A 12,217-nucleotide genomic window follows, 5' to 3' on the forward strand; every position below is an offset into this window, starting at 1 on the left:
CAAGGAGCTTCAAAATTAAATTCAGAATGCCAGTGATTTATACTGTGTGGCATTAGATATAGTACAAGTTTTGAGGCCAAGAATTTAGTTGAAGTCTTCTTCCTCTCACTTTCATAAATCAGGGAATAGCAACGGTCACTATTCAGCTGTGTTTTCTTTATTTTCTAAGTGATGAAAGTATTTTCAGAAAATTGGGGAGGGTAAAAGCTTCACTCCCATCCTAGCCAAGGATTGAGTTAAGATTTTTTAAAGTCCTTCATTCTGACTCTTTTTATATCTATGTACCTTCTATATGTATTATGTTAAAATAAGTGTTTATAATATATGAAGAATTGTAGCGAGGCAACCTGCTGGCCTAGTGTCAAAGGTTATATATATATATATATAAGGTTATATATAAGGTTATATATATACACACAAAAAGTAAAACCAAGAAGGCGCATACAATGAATAAATAATAAATAAATAAGAGCAACATGGTTGGAATGGAGCAATTGTGCATACAGCAGACAGAAGATTCTACATATTCAGTTAATTGAAGACTTTGAATTTTCCATAGTTACCAATTTGAGTGATTGTTTGTCTCTATGTGCCAAGTGACCTGTCCAGGGTATGCGTTGACTCTTACGGGAAGTTGGATGTATGAACGGATGTACAAGATAATTGTTATAGCAAAACCATTCATTGGAATTCAAGACGCTGTCTTATTACCACGTTTAAAATACAGCACCATTTTGTTTTTTTATACTGATGTGTTATATTGAATAGAGTTGTTTCAGCTTTGGTAATCCAACGGTTATTTCCCATATTTAAAGGTGTAGTTTACATCCACACAGAAGGAATTAGATGTAATGCAATATGTCAATCATCAAGAATATGAGAGATGTAGAAATGCAACCACATGTCTGGATGAAGTATGCTAGAAAAACAGAGTGACACCCAAAACTGTGAGGTGGAGGCATGAGAAAGAGTGAAGTTGTTTTCTTAACATCCATCTGACAACTACGCCCACTTGACGTGTTTGCATCTTACCCCATCTGATATTTCATCAACCCTGTGACAATTTGGGAAAAAGGCTCCAAATGGAATACAAACTGGAGAGAAAAGTATTTTTACACTCCCTTTTCATCCAGTCAACCAGATCTTTTTTGTTGAACTTGGCTTGAACATGAGGTCAAGATTATTTTATAAGCATGTTTTCATTATTGTCTCGCCATATTTGTTGTTCACGCTACAGTGTGTTTTCTGAGCTTTATGAACAGATTAGTGTCTGCCTATTTATGTCACCATTTAAGGATTCTGTAACTTGAATTCACACATTTCTGTCGAAATAAATAATGAATGAATGACGATAATTACTGAGTTCGGAAAATTGCAGATGACTTTCCACAGTGACTGATACACATCACAATCATGAACGCACACGTAGCTGCGTCACTTCTGATGCTCCCAGTTGGATTTACATCGCGTCAGATTACATTCTAAAATTCTTCCTGACACAAACCTACAGTAAAATTGGTTTCATGTGTGTCCCGAGCCCAAAATGGACAAACATGCGACACATGAGAAGCAAGTATGACAAACAGAGTGAAGGTTAGGATCAGGTTAAGGCAATAAACTGATGGCTGAGGTTTAGAAACAGAGCACTTTGTGTAAACTTGAGGAAAGCCGCTGGTCATGGTTGAAAAAGACAAACCTTTGTCTTCTACTCTCTATAAAAGAAGCCCTGGACATTGAACCAAAGTCAGCAAACATGTACTTCTGTGTTGTGGTTCAACGTTGGTACTTTCAGTTATACATATTATATTTCCATGTCAATCAAAAGTGTGCCATTCCCAAAAAATACCATGACCTTTCAAAAATCTCTGCTATGGTGTAGATACAGACTGTTGGTTTGAACAACTTTTAGACCAACTTCTTCTTCATTCACTTCGGGAATGAGAGGAGTCGCTTTGATTGACGGTAATTCCAGTTGGCTGTGTTCACGCCCACATTGGCGCAAAAGGCCCTTTGGCAAATGTGCCGGCTTGCTATGTCGGTAGATTTTCGATTTTTGTTTTGTCATGTGTTTGATCAATGGAAATTTTGAAAACAACATTCCCGGAAGAAGCCCTTGCAAGCTCAAGCCATCACATTACCTCATCGGAGTTTCACAGACATTTTACGTGAAGTTTATATATCATAGTCCCATAAGGTATCCATGTGCACTTACCAGATGTGTCTGTGTCTGCGTTTGATTCACTAGCATCCAAGCGGTCATGGAGTTGCCTACCATGAGTAATAGGCTGATAATGTTAGTGGCTTTCCTAATGAAATGAAATTATGTTATGATTGTTGACTTGCCTTGATCATCATAGCTCAACAATTCCTGCGGGTGAACTGTACTAGTTGGGCTCCGATGATGCCTGTTTTGAAATTCCTCAGTGATAGTCTTTATTTTCAGGAAATTCAAGTGAGTTATGAAAACTTGGAAATGCTTCTGTCTCCCCAGATTTATTTTTGGTTAGCTGAGATTTCACAACACGTGTGAAATGACTACAAAACGTTTCCCGCAACCTTTGCTTCTCTCCATGTTTTTCATGTCGACACCATTCTTGTGTCATGTTCAATCAGAACGGAAATTCTTGCCAAAGCAAGCGAAAAGGTAGAGTAATCCTATCCGACACTCAAAATCAATGGATGCTTTGCTGTTGTATAATATGATGAATAGCGTTTTCATCGTCACGGCGGTCTCAGGCCTCCTGGTGCCGTTCAAGGCCTTTGTCTTCATGCTTTTCAGTTTGGCCATAATATAACCACATTTTGATTCATTATTTCCAACTCCTCTCACAACCATCCAGTTGTGAGCAGGTTTCTTGAAGAAGTTGGTGACAGCAAAGACAACCACTTATCTCTGGTGACCATTGGCCGACAAAGGTTTTACCTTCAAAACTAGAAGTAAAGCAGCAAAGAGGTTTTTTTGCTGCCTTGACCACAAGAGTCACGTCTCAATGTCAGGGTGTGAATCACACACTTAATAATAAAAAGCAACATGAACCACATGTATACAATTAGCTTCAGGATGCTTGTAAAGTACATTTGTGTAGGTTGTACTCATCAAGCAGGAATGCAGAGAAAGCCCATGTAAAATGATCAAAAATGAGTGTTGTGACACACTCATGCAAAAAGTATTATTTGCTCCTGTGAGGGTTTTATGCAAGATGTCCTTCCACTAAGTCTGTTGAAATCTGACCAAAGAGGATTGATTCTCAATAAAAAGTATCCTCATTGAGGTCACGGGTAAGCTGGAACATATTTCTGGTGACTTTGGGCAAGAGGCAGAGTACAACCTGGACAAATTGCCAGTCAGCCCAGAGCACATGTAGGCAAAGAAGCATTCAGACTCACATCAATGGACAATTTAGTGTCTTCAATGAACCCAACGTGAAAGTTGAGGCACAAAAGGTCAGCAATGTCCTCTGTTAAAGGGTTAAGCATGGGCTCTTGTAAGAGTTTATAAGAAAGCACGCTGTTGGCTTCAGTTGTTCTTCACAGCATGCCTCCCCAACCAAGCCAGCTATTGTCAGCAACATTAAAAGCCAGGACCATAAAAGAGCTGCTGAACCAAAATACACAGATTTTGAAATCCATAAATTCCTCAGCAGAAACTATATCCTGAAGTCTTCGAAGTTTTGAACAAACATGACTTAATGCCAAAAGAAACTTTGGTCTTGCTCTATCAGTGATATCACAAGCATGAAGCCTGACTTGTTTTCTTGCTATTGTCTGTGGAAGACATGAAATAAGGTTCAGGATTGAGCAAAGGAAACAAACATGAGTATTAGGATCAAAAAAGTTATGAATGACTGACTCCATCACTGTTACAAGTCTGAATCATTTCCTCTCAAGAGTTAAATTAGGTCATGACTGCAAACAAAAGATGTTTTGGCATTTCCTAATCCATCTAAGCGTATTTGGCCTATCTTGTTTTCATGTGTGTCAAGTTGTCCTGATTTTCCCCAGTTCTTTGAAAAAGACCCTTGGTCCTTAGAACGCAAGAACTCAGATCTTCCTCTTTTCTCTTTGCAGTTCATTGCACAATTAATTAGAGGGAGATTAGGGTAATAACATTAAAAAAAAGCAAACATTGCATTATTTTAAATTGAACTAAATTCAGTAATTGCATACCTATACTAGGAAAATATGAAACATAAGTAAGTACAAATTGATTGAGCCACTCAAAGTTAAGATAAACACAGTTTGTAGCTGAAACCAAACATTTCAAACAAACCAAGCATCAAGCAAACTTAGAACTACAGCAAACAAGTCCATTTCCTACCAGTTGCGTGTGAGCAGGAACTGAGGAGTGTCTTAGGGTTCCTTTTCTTTGCTTTCTCTGATTATTTTTTTTTTCATTCACTAACAGGTTTTCCCCTAGGTCTGTAGGCAATATGCCCATCCCTGGCATCTGACAGGATGTTTAGTGAATTGTTGGGTTTTTTTTTCTCTGCCCCCTGCAGGTTTGAATGGGGACTAGTAGATATTTTGTCTGAATGATCTCTGCCTCTGTTTGTTGACGTGACAGTGTGCCTTCAAATACAAATAACGCTAACAAATGCCAAGCATAGCAAAGGCTCTGAAACAATGAGCTCCAGTTCAAATTCCAAAGCCAATCCCAAAGGAAGCAATTGACGATGATGAATTTGTTTTCTTTCTGATTAGCACTCTTTTGATATTGTCAAACGTTTGTCGGACCTCAGAGACTACGGCACTTGAGTGCTTCTTATAATGCCACAAAAATGGAGTAAAAGTCATCTCAGGGGGAAAAAAATCTAGAATCAGGCTTCTTCCTGGACTCAGGGCCAAAAACATGTTCCACAAACCACAATATCTTTCCTAACTTTTCCTCTCTCTGCCCTCCCAGTGTCTTCTTCCGTAATTAGGCCTCTTTTCTTTCTTTTTTTGCACATGAACTCCCTTTTTATCTCTTTCTCTGGTTTTCGTCTTCTATCCCACCAACTCCTCTAATCACGGCATGGTCACATACTTAGAAACCAGCGTTTGTTCACGCATAGTTTTTGTGTCTATCATGTCTTGCTGGTCTGTCAAACACATTGGCATGAGTTCGAGGCTCAAAAAAGCTTTTTGATGCGATGATATTCAGTGGTGATATGAAAAGAAAAACACAAGACCAAGTCATCCTTGGGTCAGTTTCAATATCAGTGCAGGAGATGGCAAACATACAGCAAGAAAATATGGAAGCAATTTCCACTAAACTATGTGGATGGGTGTGGCACAGTCAAAGAAAGAATTCAATTTTAGAGCTGATCCATGACTTTTTTATTCCTATCATTCTGAAAATAACCATTTTTTTGTTCAGCAGTTGCACCACTTTGCACCTTCAAGATGTCTTGCAGTGGTGTCAGCATTTTTCCATCCTCTGATTGGTTCAGCCAAATTGTGTTTTGTGTGTTTTTTCCTCTGCGTTGTTGAACTAAATATGTGCAACAAATATTGATTTACAGGGAGGATGATGTCGGGCATGAATAACAAAATTGTTCGTGCTTCTATATTTTCAAATGATCACCTTCACAGCATTCCCTAGAAAATATTGTCTCGTCAACGGTGAGGTATTTTTAAAACAGACTACTCATGAGGTCCCCGGCTGGAATATACCATATTGGTGACCCCTATTGTAGAATATTGAAGTCATATGAGTGGCTTGTGATGATTCTGGTTAAGCTCCATAGAAGAATACCAGACTGGTATGTGTTGTTTGATAGCATGACAAGGAGCTGATAACTCTATGTAAACATGAGCATGTGTGTGTGTGTGTTTTCTGACTTAAAGCTATGTGCTCATTAGTGCTGCACTAACCCACTGTTCTTTTCTAACATCTCTCAGTAGGCACCGAGGAAGCGTTATCCTCATACAATTTTCAATCATTCCCTTTGGTACATGATGGCAAGTGGGTTATTCTTATTTTGTGTTACGGCGGCTATCTCCTACGTTTCCGCATCTCCCCAAGTCTGCAGCAACGCCCTCATACCTGGAGCTAAAGGTAAACACATGTATGTTGTTAATGTCTGCTTTGTTTTGCTGCAACAGAATAGAATAGAATAGAATAGAATAGAATAGAATAGAATAGAATAGAATAGAATAGAATAGAATAGAATAGAATAGAATAGAATAGAATAGAATAGAATAGAATAGAATAGATCTTTATTTGTCATTGTCACTTCCGTTATTATGCGTAAGTGCCTCTATAAACTAGGATTCAGGAATGCAAATACTTTTCCATTCCAGACTGTTAACAAGTTGACTTGTCTCTTGTAAATTGGTTGTTTTGTTAATGTCAGTATGTGGTCAAATGAAAGAGCGAATGGAAAATTCTTAGGAAACACCAAGAATAATTTCCAAGGTCTTTATAGAGTTGTTGGTGAAGGTAACCAGCATGTAATGTCCTGTTGTTTAACAACGAGCTGACTGCTACCCCACAGATTTTTTTTTAGGAGGGAATGCCTTTCCATTTTACAACATCCAGTAGCTTATTCCCCTGCTGATTCAGACAGAGCCAATAAAACACACACCAGGCAAAGTTAAGCAGCATTTTTCTTTTCCCACTTTTGTGCCAAGAGGACACTAACGTAATGTGAGATGACGTGGAGAGAGTGAGGAAGTCAAGACCTGTTTGTGTGTGTGGTGCCACTGAGAAAGTTCCAGTGGAATTGTATGCGTTTAAACAGCTGCCGCTAAACTGAACTGATTATTTGCACAAGACTCAGATTCAGAATGACTCTAGAATTCATCACATGACAATGACCTGAACCATGTTTGTGTATTCTATAGTGTGGTTCTGGGTTTGCTGCGAATTACACAGCAACCACACTTTGTCCGTTTTCTCCATCACAGCTTCTTTTTCAGGCTTCATAATGTCTCACACTTTTACATAGACGTCAGCGTCCTGTTTTTTGAACAGGATGTGTGTGATGAAACATTTTGTCAGGGACAAAACAAATATCCCACAATCCTAAAATGACTCAACGCTAACTTGATTTTATTAATTTTATAATATCACCCATAAATATTATGGCTACATATATGAAGCCTCCATTCACCTTGATGCAACATAGTTTTTCTTTTGTTTATTTTTATTTTATTGTGCCATTTGACCCTGGAAGGAATTAATTCACTTAACCGTGTTTCTCCTAAGAACTAGAAATGACAACCACTTGAAAGTCAACCAAGTGTTCACCTTTGGAGGTTGCATACTCAATTATAAATTGATGATGGTACAGTAAGAAATAGCCAGACCAATTATTATTTGAGTAAAAGAAAGAAAACAATTCTAAACGAATGAAGGCAATACGGCTTTTAAAAGTGGGCATCTAAATATGCCCCAGTTCAAAGATGTTTGTTGCTTTCCTGCCTTTGCCCGGCACCTAGGTTACAAAGTGTCCCTGGCCGCTACGTCAGACATCTCATGTAGCCAAAACCTCTCTTGTACACCTCATTTTTGTTTTGACTCCCAAAAATGATGTCATAATTAATAGTTCAATGGAAGGTTTGCTATTAAAAAAGAAGTAGGCCCTCGCCTTTGTTTTTATTAGCATGCAGAGTCAAAAACACATCCGCAGAACATTAACCACACATTAGAACACAATCACGTCCCTCAATTGTGGACTTCATGCCCCAGTGATTTTGATAAAGATATATAATTCAACGGTTTTGAGAACTCTCTTGTCGGTCTTTATCCTCTTTCTGTCTATGCAGGAGACCAAGGTGAGATTGGACATGAAGGAGATGAGGGCAGAATGGGGAAGAATGGACCACCAGGACATCTAGGTAGCACGACCTAATTACTTTTCTCATTTCAATGATTCATCTTGATGCCAACATCTTTTTCTACAACCATTGCTCTTCATATTGAAAAATCGTATTGAATGAAAGCCACAAGTCCACTTCATGGTACAAATGGAACGTATGGAACTGAATGTGGTGAATCGTAAAATCCCAATAGACACACATGCCCACACACGATGGCTGCCAGGTTGTTATTCTCCACAAATCGTCATTGAGTAACCTCATAAATGTAAGTACTAAATGTAAACATTTGGAGTGACTTCAGAGCAGCGTAGCCATGAGCCATTATGGTTTCTGTGTGTTCATTTACTAACCGTCGCACCATTACAGCCTCCAACATCTCAGTTGCAGTATGTCGAGAGCTGAACAGATGACGCATGATTTCCCCTTTTTAATTTAGGAGATTTTACAGGAAAGCGTGGCTTAATTTTGGAATGTTAAGAGGGACTAAAGAGCAGTTAATGCCGTGGAAACAAAAACAATGCGTTGCTCTTGGATTATTAATGTCAACAAACACACACACAACTTCACAACTGAATACAATAAAGGGTTCAGCTCAGGATGGTCGTCACAGTTTGAAAAGCTGCTTTACCGTCTTTGTGATCATATTTAAGTGATTTCAAATGTGTCTTCATAATAAAAAATGAGGCCTTCCACCTCTTTATCCACCAGCAGCTGCATGGGGAATCCAGACGTTAAGCCAGTTGGAGGGTTTGGCCATTATAAAAAGCAACAGCAGTGATAGGAGCAAGTGTTATCTGAAAGATGGATGAACGGTTTAACTGGCTAGTTTGAGCACGCAGAGTACAACATTCATCAACTCGAAACACAGGGAAGGCAAAGCAACACGTCCAGTTTCTATAAAAAGCAGAGAACAATTGGAATCTTTCATCCCAGTATGCTCTCAGTGCTTCATTGTAATGTGCCGTTAGAAAAATATTGTTTTTGTGAGAAAGGTCTGTTTAAATACTCATATAGTACTTGTGTTTAATTTTGACAAATATTTTGCATTGTATTTTCTCGAGAGCACATAAATTTCATGAGCACTACTTAGACACCATCAAGAAGCAAATAAACTTGTGAATGTGTGTGTGCCACTTTGCTCTCATAGCAACAGCCCTCTCCAATGTGTCACTTTCTATTTCAAATATCATTCATTTCCAGTGAAATAGTTTCCTGAGGAAATAATCACAGCAGAAGGCCATGGTTTGGCTGTACTTTACTTACGCACACACTTTAAGCCTTGAAATAGTCTTAAGCTGTGGGTTTTGTTTAAAAAAAAGACAAGAAATTTCCCTTGCAGAACATAATCAAGTTTGACTCAGATAGTTATTTTGTGTGTGTTGACGTTGATAATTACATCCTCCATTAAATAACTTTTATGTACTCTATTAAACCTAACCAACAAAGAGAATCACTCTAACGGCAGTCCAACAACAAATAATTATTACCTTGAATTATTATTATTATTATTATTATTATTATTATTATTATTATTATTATTATTATTATTATTATTATTATTATTATTATTATTATTATTATTATTATTATTATTATTATTTCCAGGAACATACAAAATGAATCAATTATGTTCTGCATACTGTTTTAGTTCATATAAGATGTCCAAAATACCTCTGCTCTTCTCTCTTTCTTTTTTTTCTGTACTTCCAGGAGCTTTGGGTGAGGTGGGGCTTAAGGGGGACGTTGGTCACATGGGAAAGATGGGACCCAGTGGAGACCAAGGTGCGACATAGAGAAAATTATTAGAATATTGAACATTAACACAGTAGACTTGTTTATTGTGTTATTCAAAGTATGGGTCTCAATAAAATTCCCCTTCAAGAGAATGCCTGAGTGATCAATAATTATATCCCAATTTATACACACTATTCCATGTCTTGAAATCAGCCTTTGTGCTGCAGCTAATATATTACACTTTTCAGCCAGTGTGCTGCAGCATACTAGTGAACCAAGGAGAGACATCATTATGCGTATTAAGTGACAGGCAGGAAAATTAAATGTTCTTCCACTAAATAACAGAAGGGACAACATAAGATCTACCTACTGTCATACAATACAATTTTTTTTCCACTATCAGCAGTTTTCCACAATATATCCTATTTAATGTAAGAATATGTTCATTTTATTGGTGATGGAGCTATTGGGTCATCTGCCTCATGGTTTAGAGGTTGAGGGTTTGCGTGTTCTCCCTCCTCTTGCAAGTTCTTCTTCACATATGGCCAAAACCCAGAACATTCATGGAAGACTTCAATATCATAGAAACACTGTTGACTTCACTGATGAAATTCTAAAATTGAACACATTTGTATGATGTCTCCATCTATTGGTAATATTTTGTTAGTACAATATATCTGATAAATCCATTTTGTGGTGGATTAGCACATTTTATTATGTACTGTATTTCAGAGATCATATAATTGCCAAAATGTTGTGTCATTGTCAACTGACTGTTGAATTGAATTCATTTTTAATTTGAGAATATACACTTTTTGTACGTTGGCTTTGTTTTAAATCACGCCTAGTGCTAGATATGCCCTGGCCAGAAAAATAAGCACCATGTGTTCCTCTGTAGGGGACCAAGGAGATGTAGGATTGGATGGACCCTTGGGTTTGAAAGGGAAAGCAGGTAGGGGCCTGGAACCTCATGGCACTCTGAAACTGTTTCAAACAGCTTACAGGATTTGTTTTCATGTATTTGTGTTGAAATTACACTCTCATCAATTTTAATATGTTGTAGCAAAATCTTCAGAAGTAGAATGCGATGATTCTGCTCAAAGATTTTGTTTTTCTAGGCACTACATGCGACTGTGGAAGGTACAGGAGGGTGGTCGGACAGATGGACGTCAATTTGGGCAAACTGAAGAACACAGTCAAGTTTGTCAAGAATAGTGAGTTTCTCATTTAAAGCTCGCATATACTGTTTTGTAATGCAATAAAAAAAACCTCTTTTCCAGTCATGTTGGGCCTGACAGAAAGTGATGAGCACTACTACTTGCTGGTGAAGGAGGCCAAAAGGTTCAAGGAGGCCTCAATGAACTGCAAACTGAGAGGCGGTATCCTGGCCATGCCCAACAATAGCAACAGTAACCGTCTCATCGCTGATTATGTCAGTCAGGCTGGACTCACGAGGGTGTACATCGGAGTGCAGCCTAATAACCCTGACCCGCTTATCGTATGTACTTCCTTTTTTTGGTTTCAGTAAATCCAAGTTTAATGAATGCTAAAAATAGGGTTAAGTTAATTATAATATTGTTGAAAAAGCCCAATATGCTGAGCAAATTTGGCCACTAGGGTGTGTAAAGACACTCACTGTGTTTTTCACATTTATTCTTCAGCATGATGGAAGAAACAATTCCCAAGCTGCAGATTCCAACCCACTCAAGGAGTTTAGTGGATGGAGTCAAGATGAGGCACTCACTTCAACCAACCACAATGCAACCTGCGTGGAGCTGCTCAGCACAGGGACGTGGAGTCATGTTATGTGTGACATGGCCATGTTTTTCATCTGTGAGTTTCCAAAAAGCAGGATAAGAGAAGAAGGAGGAAGAGGAGGGACTATCTACTCAGCAATTTAAGTCATTGAACAGATTTTGATTTCGTTTTCGAAAAGTCCGACACACTTATTACAACTTCATTTCAACTCAAGACTGCAACTCTCTCTCATTTATGTATTTATGTACACGCACGCTCAGGAATTCAACATTCCGCAATAGTGTTTATGCATTTCGGTATCAGCGTTTAAGAGGTTTTGCAACATTTGCACGCATCGGCAGCACAGGCACCGGCCTCTATGGTTGACAAAATACGAGATTTTCTATTCATTAGTAGGAAGTGTTCAAATATCAACAGTCCTCTGTGCTCAAGGTTATTTTGTCTCTGTTTGAAGATATTTGTTTTTGTTAGGGGGCAGGTCAAGTATGTCCCCAGTTTGGTATTTTCATTTTTCTTCTTCAAAATAGAACTCCTTCAGAGTGTGTGTGCATTTTTTGTTTTACGCTGCCTTCTCTTTTTTTTTTTTGACGGAAAATTAAAAGCTGGTTGATCTTAATAGGAAGTTTTCTTTAACCAAACCGACAACCTGCTGGTTGATAGACAAACACTCAACCACCTGAGCCATGGCGCCCTAAAGTGACACAAAGACTGACATGTCCAAATTTCTGTCCTAAATACTTTTTTTTTTAGGGTGAGGCATTTAAAAGTCGAGCAATGACCTTAAATCCATGCACATAAACAATTGTGCTCTTGCAAATTTTCCTGACTTCCTGTTTTCGCAAAGCACAAGTTTGGAATTTGCTGACTGTCCTGAAATCTCAAAGATTCAGACCGCCTTCTACTGATAATGAGAGACAAC

The 12,217-nt window shown here is 38.2% G+C and overlaps 1 protein-coding gene across 1 annotated transcript; it reads left to right on the forward strand.

Annotated features, from left to right (window-relative positions):
- Positions 1-5,806: 5,806 nt before the first annotated feature.
- On the forward strand, positions 5,807-11,914 carry colec10 (collectin sub-family member 10 (C-type lectin)). The gene is made up of 7 exons (XM_061289122.1): positions 5,807-6,040; positions 7,753-7,824; positions 9,517-9,588; positions 10,439-10,492; positions 10,659-10,754; positions 10,821-11,038; positions 11,202-11,914. The coding sequence occupies exons 1-7, from the start codon at positions 5,938-5,940 to the stop codon at positions 11,439-11,441; spliced, it is 855 nt and encodes a 284-aa protein (XP_061145106.1). The 5' UTR covers positions 5,807-5,937; the 3' UTR covers positions 11,442-11,914.
- The last annotated feature ends 303 nt before the right edge of the window (positions 11,915-12,217 follow it).

This window comes from Syngnathus typhle, linkage group LG10 (genome assembly GCF_033458585.1).
Source record: "Syngnathus typhle isolate RoL2023-S1 ecotype Sweden linkage group LG10, RoL_Styp_1.0, whole genome shotgun sequence".
NCBI classification, from domain to species: Eukaryota; Metazoa; Chordata; class Actinopteri; order Syngnathiformes; family Syngnathidae; genus Syngnathus; species Syngnathus typhle.